Consider the following 14,251-nt stretch of genomic DNA (forward strand, 5'->3'; position numbering starts at 1 on the left):
TTCTTTCTAGGTAAACGCCTACACATCCAGTGTAGGCGTGGGGCCTTGCAGTGTCTGTTTCCTGAGAACCTAAATCAAGATGGTGACGTCACGGTGCTGTGAAAGCCCCTCTTCATCGGCTGCCGCTGCCACAAGCAGTTTCTTGACGCCTCTCTGGGAATTCCTACACGTAGGGGCCAGAGTGGCTGATACAGCAGCTATCTGCATCACTTCATCCCTTTTTCCTGCATCTGCCCCTCCCCGTCACACCACTCTTGTAGAGATGTGAGTCACTGACATCTGTTTTTGTTATGATCCCTCCAGGGAATCGTTAAGTTAGTCTTTCTTTGTATCCTTCTGTCTGATTAAAAATTGTGCTGTTAAAACATTTTACTACTGAGTTTGTCTTGTTCCATTACTGTGACACAACTTGCCTCTATGTAGAGCTGGACAATACTGACAAAAATGAGATGGCATACTTTTTGACCCTGTACTTGAATGTTGATAGTGTGAGAAGATAATAGAAAATATTAACTCTAAGAAGAGTGACTTTATGTCTGAAATATAATGTGGATAATGGCAGAGTAGGTGGAAGCACTTGTCATTCTGCATAATGTAAGACTTAAAAGCATTGAGTTACAGAGTTTGTGAAGAGAGATTTGAATCATACTGGAGGCAACCTTGTGTTTATATTCAATATGTTCAGAATTCCAAGAAAGGTGGATTTTGTCTGTTCCAATAAAATGTAACCATTGTGTATCCAAGTGTGACAGGTTTATTTACACAGATCCAAATGTCCATAAACATGGGAGAACTACAGTATTACTTACGGAATACTGACAAGTAAACTCCCTCTTCTATTAAATAGAGTTCAAAATGTACACAACAATCACCTCATTTGGGTTTTTGACAAATGAAACAGCCAGACAGATTGGTGTCAACATGGTGTTAGCAGTGCTATAATTGTCAAAGTGGGAAAGTATATTGACAGTATCGCCAATATACTTTCCCACAATGCACAGAGATGGTGCCCTCATTTTAATCTTTGCCTCTTTCCAAAACACTGCTTTATCTACTTGAATTTGATCAAGCAATCAAGAGTTGTATCACTTTGAGCTGCTAAGTCTTTTTGCATGTTTAATTTCGGTGCAAAACCTTACTTTTTTTAACAACAGTGATTGAGTGCTGGGCTCTGAATGCTGCCGAAACGCAGGTGACCTACACTCAACACTGTGCTCGAACATATCCTATGTAGACACGGACTGAAACTGCTGCTGCTCTGCTAACGTGCTGCTCACACTACGCCTCGCCGCATAGACGCGGTGGTAGATTCAAGTCAAATCTGTTTGGTTTCACCAGACAAAGGCAGCTCTCTCGCGGAGCATTCGGACACCAAAGCGCTGCCACTCTCCCTGGTGGATCCACATCTCCTGAGTGGTGTCCAGACATGCCAGCACTGCTCCCCCCTTCCATGATATCAGCCGAGGGTCCATGTCCTGGAGTACATGCACATCAATATACAGAACATTAGAGGAGCTATATGTATATACAGCATGTTGTGTAGCACTCCTCTTACTCCCAATCATTGACATATATGGAAATATTAAAAAATGAAGGCCACTGAACTCCACACTACTACCAGATCTGCATCCCATTCTATGACTACGTACAACATACTCCAGGTTACCTTTGGCCGTGTGATAACTTCCACGTTGTCTACCAATCTTCTGAATGAAGGTGGCATCTTGTTGATGATGCGGTGAAGCAGAAACTCCTGAGCACCGTGAAACATGAGCCCTCCTCCCACAACCAGGATGGAGCTGTACATCTTGCGTTTGGTTTCGTCTGATGCTGTCAATAAAAAAAAAGACGAGGTGAGCTAAAACACATCCTGTGTTTTTTTTTCTTCCTTGTAAATAAAATAAAAAAAGATACCACATAAAAAATGCTGTATAGTGTTTTTTATTACATAATTCCTCACTATTACCTGGCCCTGAGAATGAACACACTGTAACTTATAAGAATAGACAAAACACAAGAAAATTAAGAAAACCTTCTTTATGACTTTAACAACACGTGTACATCATTTAGAAATAAATGCTGCATATAGAGAAAACACAACCAGTAATGCAAATACACAAAACACAGATGACAATGGAAATGTTTTTTCAACACCAGTTATGGATAGCTGACTTCAAAAACATTTGAGTCACAAAACATGGCAACAACAAGCATGTGCCAGACATGTTGATCATTTTTTGTGTCCCCTGGAAACAATATTTGGTTGTGTTTTCTCTGTCTGCAGTGCATTGAGCTCTCAGGGCCACATTTCCATTTTGTTACCCAATTTCTGAGAACTGCTTTGAGTACTCTATTTTAAAGCACTTAGTTTACTTTATGTCTCTGCCCGCTTACTCTGCCTACTTGGTCCTTTCTTACCACAGCAGTCGATGCTATGCAGGACGGCCTTATCCAGGCCCAGTGCTTTGCTCTCAAACTGGCTCATGATAGCAGTCTTCCGGGAGAGGTGAGCAGACAGGGGCTCTTCCACCTCTCCTGCCCCCATCAGGCACTCCCCCTGGGCAGGCCCAAACTCCATCTCCCCCTTTGTCCCTCCTCCGCTGCCGCCACTTCCACAACCCCTGGGCAGGTCAGAGAGCTCCCCGATCCCTCCCTGACCGCTCATCTCACCATCCAAACCTCCACCTGGTCTGGAAATAGCTTTCCGGTTCTCAGCAGATTTGGAGGACTGGTCGAGAAAATAGGAGACTAATCAAAAAATGACAAGAACCACAGAGCCTCCATCTGAAGACATTTGATTTAATTCAGTGCATGAAATGTGTACATATCTCTGTGTGAGTGTGTGTTACCTGGTCCTGTTTGCTCTGCGTGGCCAGCAGGTAGTGTTCATCATGAGGGTCCTCTGAGTCACCTTGGGAACGGTACTGAAGTGATGTCATCTTCTGACCTACGATGCCAAATGTGGTCGGGTAGAAAAGACCCATGGGCGCCTAACATATGTATACACACATATGAGTCAGAAATCACAAGGGGGACAGGCACAAATAGAGCAATAGCTGAAAAGTGATTCTAGTACACAAGCTGGAGAAAGAATGATGTAAAAAGCGTTTCAGCACCAATCTTAAAAAGCATAGTTTGTCATGACTATTTGAACCAAGTACCTGTAATTTCTCATCCCCTAGTCGAACCTGGTAGAGAAGAGCTGGGGCTTCTGGGAAACGTGTCTGGAATTCATGGTCTTGTAGTCCTGATATGTCCTGTTAAGTGGAGGATTGATACATTTTAGAATGAATGAAGATTTGAGAACAACTATGGTGATCTAAACTGAAACAAAGGTGCTAACTTACTGAAACTGATCGACCTACAAGCTACAGTCCCCCAATACTCCCTCTAAACACAAAGACCCCACCCCCTGTCCAAAACACACTTGGTCTAGATGGCAGAAAGTCTCTTTCAGATACTGCAGGAGCTGACAGTCCAGTCTGCTAGACAGCTGACAGTCTCTGTAGGGAAAGCCCGCCCTCTGCAGGAGCCAGAAGAAAGTGCGGGTCACATCTGAGCCACCATATGCCAAACACAGCCTGCAAAGTCCAACAGACAAGTAAGACACACAATGAAACACTACGGAGTACCTGACAGGTCACATGGGGATTTGTCTGGGGCTCCATATATTAAAAATGCAAAATGTCAACATGAATTGACCAGAAACAATTTTTTTTAATCAAACATTCACTTTTGTTATCTACTGTATGTCACTGTTCTGGGTTTCATGTGTAAGACAGATCCATGACATCAGCAATTATAACCCGGAAGAATATGCATTTTTTTTCCGTAGACATAAATAAAGCATAAAAGTGGTTGTCAGCCACACCTGGAGTTCCGGTGGGACACTCCGTCCTCTACACAGCAAAGACTGGTCTTCTGGTCTCCTACATCCACGACACAAGCACTGCTCAACCCACTGCCAAACGTAGCACACACTGACTCCTGGTGCACGATGATCGCTACACACAAACACACACACAACAGCACAAAGGGTAAGGTGGTGGCAAGAGAGAAAGCTTGGATGGTTCCTAAGCCTACTGTGAAAAGGCTATGGCAGAATATAACAATGTATATGTGTTATGTTTTTGTTGTGTGCACAGCCGTACATGTATGTGTGTAATACCTGAAAAGCCCATATTAACCAGAAGCATGTTGACAACTTCTTTGATGTGCTGCCTGTTGTAGATGTCGGGGACCAATAGGATGCATCTGTAATACTGGCAACCAGTCACAGAAGTAAAGCAAAGTGTTTCAGCTATCACGTAGTTTGATCGTTTACTGAGAACACTTTTGGTTTTTTTTTTCTTATTCAACTCTCTTCAGTGTGTTTTTGTGGTCCCTTAAAAATGTAGAGCTACCAGAGTCTTGCCCTTTAACTTACTTTATAAAATGCTCCTTCTTATACATACTCCTTATAATCCACCTTTTAGTTATCACATTGAATAAACTTTTTACAATAATACGTTTTAATAATACTATTATTATAAGTCTTTCCTCATCTGTCTTCTTTCAGTGATTTAAAACATTTATTATGTTCTAGTCTCAACATGTTGCAGAGTACTTTCAACTTTCCCCCCACAGAAGAAAGGGATATGAAGAGGTGAGGAGGTTTCTCCTACCTTTAAGTCTTTGAGGGGGATATCCAGTTGCTTTTGAATGATGTGACTCCAGATGGTCTCGAGGTCCGCCAGGACGGCAGTCAGTGAGCCTCCGGGACCGGCGTGCACATTGAGCTGACCTCTGACTACAGGCCAGTGTATGTTGTAACAGTCAGATGGATTCACATGAAGAGCCTGCGTGATGGCAGGATGGAAGGGCGGAGAGAGAGAGAGAGAGAGATTTATAAAAAATAAATAAATAAAAAAAGTTTAGGTATTGCAGACAGTTTTAGATGTCTTATCTTATTGGAGTATCAGACACATGCACTGACCTCCTCTCCCACCAGATGAGGAGGATGGTGGGCTGTGTTGGTCCACTTCACCCTGGAACTGCTGTCTAGTACTGCTGGACGGATCTGACAGTTGTAAGCTCTGGCCTTAAAACACACAGGTATAAAAAATTGATTATTTTATGATTTCTGCACATGAGCATACAGCATTAGACATGAACAGTCATTCAGTATATATTCTCAAGATTTCTGTCAAAAAGAGTCAATAATTTAAAAGCATATAAATAGTTTGAGCGAGTCATTTTCTCCCATCTTTTATCATTTCTCTTTCCCATAAGCATGAGACGGTAACACATTGTTACTGCTGTTTGTAAAAACTGCAGTATTACAGATAATTACCTGTTCAGCTGACACAGGTGTCCTCCGCACGCCGTTTGACATCTTCTTGGACCAGATGGCCTGGTCCACCATTTTAAGCCCGTTCTGCCTCTGCTCATTACTCTCTGGTTTCTGAAAAAGAGGCAATGATGGCAAATGAATAATGTCACATATACAGTGAATCTGACTATGGTGGAGACACAGAATAAAACACTGTATTGTGGGTGTATCTGGTCATGAGTGGCGTACATTTAGACCTTCTCTCAACAGCCAGGCATCTTCATATCTTGGCTGTCCACTTTGCTTGTGTCTGCGCGCGATCACATGTGGGACTGTCACCGGAAGAGTGTCTGTTGCTCGGCCAATGCGGAGTGTCCTTGAACCAGGGTGGATGACGACCACAAAATTGCTCTGTATTTGCTGTAGACGAGGAACATTTTGAAATGATCAGGATAAGCATGACCGTGTCCTGTACAGCAGAAGAAGGAATACACTACATGGCCACAAGTATGTGGACACCTGAGCATTACACCCACGTGATTGCTGAACATCTCATAACAAAACCATGGGCATTCATATTCTGCCACAACAGCCTCCACTCTTCTGGAAAGGCTTTCCACAAGATGACATGTTCTAACACTCATATGGGTTAACATGTAGGCAAATGTGTTCAAATCAAAAGGGGTGATTGATTTCTGACGGAATGCCCCAGCTGACGGCTTCTCACTGCAAACACCTTTGAGGTATCTGAAGACATCACTTCAGGACTATTGTAACTTGTACTGGGCTTCCAACTAACTGATATTATGCCTCTGGGGGATGTCTGTGCCCGTGAAAGCTGAATATAGAGATTCAGACGAGGATGTTCGGCTACAATATAGAAATATGAGCATTACACAACAGTTGAGACCCTCGACTTCCCAGCTCACCTCCTGAAGGGGCTCTGGGACGGCCGGAGGAGCGATGGGTCTTTTCACCCCTCGCTGTTGCTCCTTCTCTTTCTCCTTGTCTCGTTCCTTTTCTTTCTCCTTCCCGTTGTCCTGCTCTTTCTCGGCCTGAGTCATGTTAACTATTAAATTCAATCGACCAAATAGTCATAAATAACGCTTAAATTGCTTAAAAACGCAACGACACACTCGGGCCTTCTTCTGAATGAAAAGTTGTTGCAGCGGTAGATTCTACTTCCGTGTTTGGTCACATGGCACAAAACGGCGATTTCTATTTGTCGAAAGAGGTTTTTTTTTCTTGGCACTGCTTCTCGTCTGGCTCATACGGATCCCCTTAAGGGTCATGACGAGAATATCTTTGAGGAATACTTTTGCGTTACCTAGCAATACGTTTTGCGTTCAAAATATCGCTGTATTATGATGTAGTATTAAGTGTTATGCAGTAGGCCACCGCTGGTTGTGACCACAGCGTGAGTGGGTCACCTTCAGCTGTGGCTGCACAGGTGTAAGTCTATATAGTTGCAGCTGAGTAAATAAGTGAATGATATAATAGTGATAGTTAACCAGCTCTCTCATTGACTTATGCCGAGGCTGATAGAGACAGGCTGTACAGTAGCTGTGATTATGACTTCAGCCATAGCTTTGGCTGTTGCTGTCGCCGTATCTGCAGAGTATTTCCCTAAACTGGCAGTGTATTACAGCAGGACTGGACCAACACTAGCTGTTCCTGTTATCAGGGGGAAGGCAAAACGTGACTCGAGGGAATGCAAATTATTGTGTTGTTAATTTCTTCTTCATTCCCCAGATGTAGGCGATGATTCGATGATGGAAGGAAACTCCGCTGATACTGACTTTTCACATAATATTCTTTATTTGCATCAAAGATCAGGATCAACAGGCATGCGCATCTTAACCTGGACAGCACCCGTAGCCGAATCAGTACTGCTGCCCTGAACACTGTTCAAGCTCATCTTTTATACCTTTAGACATACATGGGGTTCTACTACAACACACGAGTCTGTAAACTTCTGTTTCCTGTCTAGGGGTCAGGAAAAGAGACCTCTCAGATTGACCTTTCACATACCAAGGAAGATCACTAAACAACAATACATCTTATCTTTATGGGAACCCCCAACATCTGCTAGTTGTGTTTCTGGAACACATCTTATCTTTATGGGACCCCCTTTCTGACACATTAGATCCACACTCACTTTCCACAAATCTTATAGGAAAATATCAAAGAAAACCTGTGATGCAAGTAATATTTTATCAAGACAGGGCTACTGTCAAATATGTTTAAATTGCTTTGCTGATTTTCATGTAGACTTACTGTAGCCCAAGTATGCACCGTGCGGCTGTATTTTGGACAGGACCCAGAGAAGTGAAAATATAATGACCTCAATTCAGACAGTCAATATCAGAGCAAGACTGTGTAACGTTTTGCCGAGCACCAGCCAATGTGGCCTCAAGCCACAATGGTAGTAGAATGGTAAATGCTAAAATGTAGCATAACAGAGGTACATGGAGAGATGAGACATAAAGTCAGCAAACTGACTCAGTAATGGCAGTTACACAACAATTTCTATCTCAAGTACTATCATTAGCCACTACTGGTCATACCAGACCAAGTAAAGTTGTAGGAGGGAAACCCCTGTGTGTATTGAGTTGAACTCAATGGGACAGCCCCACTTTTGATTGAGCCCCTGGTCTACTGGGCCCCTTGGCCTATCCCCACTAGAATAGTTCATTAATCAATTTCTTTCTTATTACCCATCTCATCATTTGAAATGTGTATTTATATACTGTAACTGTAAAGTGTCGAACATGCTGCTGCAGCTGCTTATGGCTTTGGCAGAGATCCCAGTATCATCAGCTGACTTCTGCATTTATTATTTATATTCTTTATATTCTTTGTGAACATTAGTATTTAATTATAATAATGAGCTTTTTTATTGTATTGACATTGTCATTGCATTTAAAGAATACTACTAACACAATTTGAAGGGCAACATACAACGACCAATTTTTATACCCACTTAAGTCCACCCCAGCATACACAGACAGAGAAGCAGGGTACCCGGGAAGGCTGCCCAGTCTACCATGGGGCTGACATACAGAGACAGACAAAAACACACTCACATCTGCAAGCAAATTAGTGCTTCCAGTCCTAACTGTGTACTGTGGGAGGAAACTGGAGAACAGGCAAACTACTTCACATAGAAACGCCCCATCTGGCCACCATGTAACGTTTGGTTGAAAAGAAATGGGAGAGTAGATTATGAAATCATACAAACTGTCAAGTCATAAAAACAAATGGGTTAGTGATTTTCCATAGAGGGGTCAAAGGTCCATCAATATTCATCAGAGTTCATCAGCCGTCGACAGATGAAACACCAACAGAGCATGTTCAAGACAGGTTTCCACACCTCTTGAAAACTTTGATGTTATTACAACATAGATGAAGAGGCTACAGTAAGCAGTGCTGCATGAAATACTGACACATATCCACCCTGCAGTGTCCACGCCAGTGTTTTGGTAACAAAAATAAGCCCACGTCTATTTCATATGTAAAAAATAAAATAAATGAATGTATTTTAGAAAACAATGAGCAATGACAGGGTCAGCTATTCACTAATAAACTATTCTGACCGACCCTCTTTATCCATCAATGTCAACATGTTCAAATAGTGGTGACCACAGATTTCAATGGTTCCATCTGTCTGAAAATGCTTGGCTGATCTCCACCTAGCTTTTCTACAGCTTCCCTTAACTTCACTGTACTCTTTTCACTGTGGGCAATCCCTGGTCTGAAGATCTGATCTGATGTCTTCTTGCCATCCTGCCTCTGGGTATGAAGACTCCTACAAAGCCTGTTCAAGTCCTTCATCAAACAAAAAGTCTTGCAGGCTCCCAGTTCCAGCGCCAGGTTATTAGGCCTCTTGTCCTGCTGCTTGCCCAGCTGCACCACCCAGAACTTAGCCAAGTCACTGGCGGTTTTTGCGTGGCTTGCCACCATGTTGAGAATTAGGGGGTAAAGGTCATGAGCTGCAGCTGGGATGGAGGGTTCTGGGGAGTTGTGGTTGGGAGGAGAGTGGCTGGGCTGTGAAGAGGGCTGAGAGAAGAGAAGAGAAGTTTTAGTTTATTTGACATAATGAGAAGGAGGACAGTAAATCACACACAACTACAAAATGTTAAGGATTGCTGTGAGGGAACTCCAGGCACATACTGTATATGCATATGATATGGGAGTGTCCAGTGTCAAGGGTGACACAACAAAAGTCCTTATTGTGGTCCTTGGCGTAAAGATCCAGGAGTCCAGGTGACATCATATTACATTACAATGAAAATGATCGTCACTAAAATCATTCCTAGTCAGACAGCAAGAAATAAATATTACAGACAACTTACAATCTCTGCTTGTGGGCAGACAATGAGCACTCGGTCTGCAGCATTGGCCTTTTCTGCCAGCCAGCGCATTGGCCCCAGCCCAGCGATCTTCCCCTGCTGCCACATGTCGAGAGCCACGCTGCAGCCACCGTGCCACTGCAGGAACTCGGCCAGGGCCACTACGGCCCGCTGGAAGGCTGAATTCTCAGCAGGGTACACCACAAGGACAGGGACAGGAGCCAGGGGAGATGTAGGTAACCTTTTGAAACCCAATGATGTGGAAAAGGTGGATCCACAGCGTTTATCTGAGGAGTAAGAAATCATTTGAAAGGAGAGGTCAGTTATCTCCAGCAACAGGCAGCAGCGTCAAACATTTTAAATCTACAAGGGATTTCCGAATTTTGTATGGAAAGTTTGTAGTGAGCCCAAGCTCAATACGCGTCAGTGCTTCTGTCATCCAACCTTCAAATCTAGGAGGTGAAGCATGTATCGATTTCAAGATAGCAAGACATTTAGCCAGTAGAGTAGTTAAAGCTAAGCTCCTTTGCAATGTGGCAGAAAGGTTGCTGTAAATAGGTTGGGAAGCAAGTTTCAGATATTTTGGTCCAATGGCCAAGTAACTGAGGGTATATCAAAGCATGTGTACAGGATTGGCGAGTGAGCCCATGCATCTGCTACAAGCATTTTTTTCTAATTTGGCTTTGGTATCATACATTCTAAATCAAATCTAGCAATGAGGTAAACCATGTTGTGCACACTTAGAAGAAGAGTACACTAAGTTGAGGTCCTCTCCCCACTAAATGTATATTTAAAAAGTGTTGTATTTACAGATTATGTAGCAGGAACTCAAGATCAGCATGCTGGCCACTCCTCCAAAAATGCCCACTGCTATTCTGATGAAGTAGACATCACCAGTGGAGACCAAGCCTGCACATACAAACACATACACACAAAACACAATCCTCATTTTACACGTAATTATATTGAGATTGAACCGATTCAGTGTATGCTTTAAATGATTGTGGAGTCTTACCTAAAGTAGTAGTAGTGATTTCAACTGGAGTGAAATATGCAAAAAGTATTGTTAAAGATAGAATAATTACCATCTTTGTCATAAAGTATTCTACATAATATACACGTGCACAAATGCACAAGCAAATGAGATAGCTCACCTTTAGGAGCTGGAGGAGTTCTTGGTTCAACTGTTGCTAAGAAAAAAAAAGAAGGTTTCGAACACTTTAATATTTTTCACATCATGCTTCCTGTAGAGAAACTTACCTACTTGTATCTCTTGTACCCATCACATGTTTTGATGAAAAGCCTTAAAAATGTAGTATTTAATTACCATGTGCTATTAAAGCAGAGTTTGAGTGCAATGTTTTGGAGATAAACAAAATACTAATACTAAATACTCATACTGATTTTTTTTCTGGCTTTGCTTCGTTGCCGAGTATAAAAAAAAAAAAAAGAGAGTAGAGAATGAAAAAATGAACTTACACTGTTTTGGACGAGGTATTGTGATATTGGTAATCTTGTAAGCGGATTCGCCCCCCGGCAGAGGCAAAGGGAGATTGGCAACTTGGATGTTGTTGAAGCCATAGCTTCCTTCTACTAAATAATGAAACCATTTCTAGATTTAAAAAGATGACAATCATTGCATTGAATTCCATCTTTTCAACCTCACATAGCCTTTGATAGGTCCATCATTTCAAACTTGTGCTGTGCACATAATCACTATTCATCATAATCATGATCAACTCTAGTCAAGATTTTATCCATTATACCTGCTTTGGCCCATGGTCTGTCTTGACCAAAGGTGGGTCGTATTCACAGTGGTACACTGCTTCCCCCACAAACCGAGTGCCTGTCAGATGTCCAATACTAGCTATAGAGAGACAGAAATGATCAGGGTTTATAGAGTTCAGAATATCAGATATCGGCCAGTCCGTGACATCCTGCCTGACTAAAGACAGTTTGTATAAACTGCAGTGTTCATGCATATTTTATTTATTCTTTTAAATGTTCTACAACATAATTTGCTATTATTCATGCTGATTATTCCTATTATCAAGACGCACCTCTGTTACTGTCATTATTGTTGCTATTGTCACTGTCTAGAGTCCTGACCGATAAACTGGCACATTTCTTATTCGCAAATGTTACTGTTCCTCTTGTCAGGGTTAAATTAATTTGTTTGCTAATATTGTGGTTAGCTCACATAATGCACATAATAATAATAATAATAATAATGCACACACACACATCCACATGGAAACTTACAGAAGCACGTCATGTTGTTGACTTTAAGACTTAAAATCAACAACATGACGTGCTTCTGTAAATTTCCATGTGGAAAAAATACAAAGGGTTGTCTCCTACCATCCATGTGGATTGCCCAGCTTACGTTCAGCATTGTTGTGCCCCTCACCAGCGACACTTTCAAGTCCGCCAGGACAGATGGAGGGAAACTACCGGTAGGAGGAAAATCTGGAACAAGAAACAACTGCTGTACTCATTGTCCACACAGCGATAATGTGTATAGTATTATTCTCTGAGATTTAATCATAAATTCAGGTATTTTAAATAAACTTCTGGTGTTTCCCCCTGGCCTACGTATAAAATATAACAATTGCAATGCATTTTTTTTTAAAATTTCATGTGACTTCCTAGGTGAAAGAGCTCCATCCCTTAAACATCTTTACCTAATGAAAAACTTTAGTGTTTAATTATGATCTAAATTCCATGTAAAGGCTTTTCGAGCAAAAGAGAAAGCTGAAAGTTTCAGCTCATCACAACGTACCATAAAATTCACGACACTCCACTTTCTGCAAAGAAATCCCAGGAATAGATCACTTTAAATCACTTTTAATTTAAACAAAAATTTAAATTAAATTAAATTAAATTTAACAGCTTACAATTTCATGTGATGCCACCTGGACCGCGACACAGGAGAATAAAATCAGGGCGACTCCCCACATCACGAACACCCGGCTGGTCTAAAAAAAGAGTAGAGCAAAGTTTAAAAAATAAAATAAAACAATGAGGGATACGTACACTTTTACAATCCACTGCGTAATATCATACCTGCGGTGCACTTGATGGATGAACACTTAAGTTTCAGTGATTCGCCAGTTTTGTCCCGTTAACTTATACAGCCCACTAAGCCCCGCCCACAAGCGGTTGGTATTTCACACGGGTGGGCGTGGTTTAGCAACAGTGCGCGACCACTGTGACCGTCTCAGCGCATGCTCAGAGTACACGAAGTTGAACGGAGTTATTTTTCTTGAACTTGCAAAATGAGGCAAACTAGATTGAATAATACACGCGTACAAGATGAGATCAGTTTATTTGATGCAAGTATGAAGGCATTCAGAATATACTATTCACGTTTACATATTTTGTCTCACACCTACAGCGTCCACATGGAAACTGATAGTCTGTGTGTATGAGGGTTCCCGTTTGTTCTGCGCATCAGCTGATACAAGAGTAGATTTTGGTTGTTGGACCATTATGCCAACGGACCATTATACCGTTATGATGGTCAATTTGAAAATGTATCAACAGTCAGATAAAAATCATTTGAAAGTCTGCAGGGGCAGTACGAGCAGTACGAGCAACAAAGTAAAGTAAAAGTAAAAAATCCTCTCCCTTCGAAGTTACAATTAAGCGTGAGGTCCCCTGAGGGTTTAATCTGGGGGTTAAGGCAAATATTGAGTTAATAAGCAACTTTTTAGGTAACAGTTTGACTAGTTTATTCAAAAAGAGGCTGGACGACTCTATGCGGGCTGACGAGAACGCGCATCCGGCACGCGACACTCTGCGTGACGCAGGACGTAAGGCCCCGCCCCCGGGTGAAGTACCAAGTTTTTAGGGAGTCCCGTCTAGTGTAAGTGCAAAAAGAAAGGTAAGGTTCGCTATTTTCTGATACTAAATTTAACTGTTCACAGTGTCTTTCTGGCTGTGTTGGCTTTAAACCACTTGGTTTAAATCAAAAGTAGTTTGCAGAATTACATTCAGTTGTTTCCACGTCCCGCTGTAACGTTAAACTGCAGACGACTGTGAGCTTCGGACATAAATAACGTAAACATAAATCTAAACAAACGTAGCTAGTTAAGTCCCGAAAGAAGTCTCAACGGCGCCGTCAACACCAGCCTAATCCCTCTGAAGATTTTAAATACAGTTCAAACATGTTTCAAAGCGTCTGAAACATTTGAAATGTGTTTTAATCAAGCAGAAATGTGTCTGCAAATGTAGCTAGGCACTGTAGCAGACCTCTAACTGTACACCCCAGACTTTTGCACTGATAAGCTAGTGGTTGAAAGGGTGAAAAGAAGAGTTTGACCTTTCGTGCAAACTTGCAGACATCCTGCTGCTTCCCATTAGTTGTGAGTTTATTTGGTGCCTCATTTAATAAGAAGGTACTTGCGACATTTCAGTCCTTTTGCTGAGTTCAGCTTGACTCTCAAACTGCTCATGAGTTGTTGGTTTATTGATATGACAGTCCTGACCTAGTTAGATATCGCTGCCTTGTTCTTACCGAGGGGACTACACTGTCTCTCTGAAGTAAACAAGCCCTTAAATAAAATATAATATTGTAGAGGCCCTT

At 41.9% G+C, this 14,251-nt stretch overlaps 2 protein-coding genes across 2 annotated transcripts; both read right to left on the minus strand.

Annotated features, from left to right (window-relative positions):
- Positions 1 to 738: 738 nt before the first annotated feature.
- Positions 739 to 6,375, minus strand: actr8 (actin related protein 8). The gene is made up of 13 exons (XM_070910251.1): positions 6,241 to 6,375; positions 5,561 to 5,731; positions 5,333 to 5,443; positions 4,976 to 5,080; positions 4,665 to 4,838; positions 4,169 to 4,262; positions 3,872 to 4,004; positions 3,428 to 3,581; positions 3,162 to 3,257; positions 2,850 to 2,990; positions 2,419 to 2,728; positions 1,667 to 1,830; positions 739 to 1,475 (listed from the first exon to the last, which is right to left on the minus strand). Exons 1-13 carry the CDS (start codon positions 6,373 to 6,375, stop codon positions 1,332 to 1,334), a joined length of 1,932 nt encoding a protein of 643 aa, XP_070766352.1. The 3' UTR covers positions 739 to 1,331.
- A 2,542-nt stretch (positions 6,376 to 8,917) lies between these two features.
- On the minus strand, positions 8,918 to 12,623 carry LOC139288485 (uncharacterized). Its single transcript, XM_070909789.1, has 10 exons — positions 12,561 to 12,623; positions 12,446 to 12,470; positions 12,025 to 12,132; positions 11,430 to 11,530; positions 11,143 to 11,275; positions 10,818 to 10,853; positions 10,679 to 10,702; positions 10,474 to 10,572; positions 9,667 to 9,950; positions 8,918 to 9,370 (listed from the first exon to the last, which is right to left on the minus strand). The coding sequence occupies exons 1-10, from the start codon at positions 12,621 to 12,623 to the stop codon at positions 8,939 to 8,941; spliced, it is 1,305 nt and encodes a 434-aa protein (XP_070765890.1). The 3' UTR covers positions 8,918 to 8,938.
- Positions 12,624 to 14,251: the final 1,628 nt, after the last annotated feature.

This window comes from Enoplosus armatus, chromosome 8 (genome assembly GCF_043641665.1).
Source record: "Enoplosus armatus isolate fEnoArm2 chromosome 8, fEnoArm2.hap1, whole genome shotgun sequence".
In the NCBI taxonomy this organism is placed as follows: Eukaryota; Metazoa; Chordata; class Actinopteri; order Centrarchiformes; family Enoplosidae; genus Enoplosus; species Enoplosus armatus.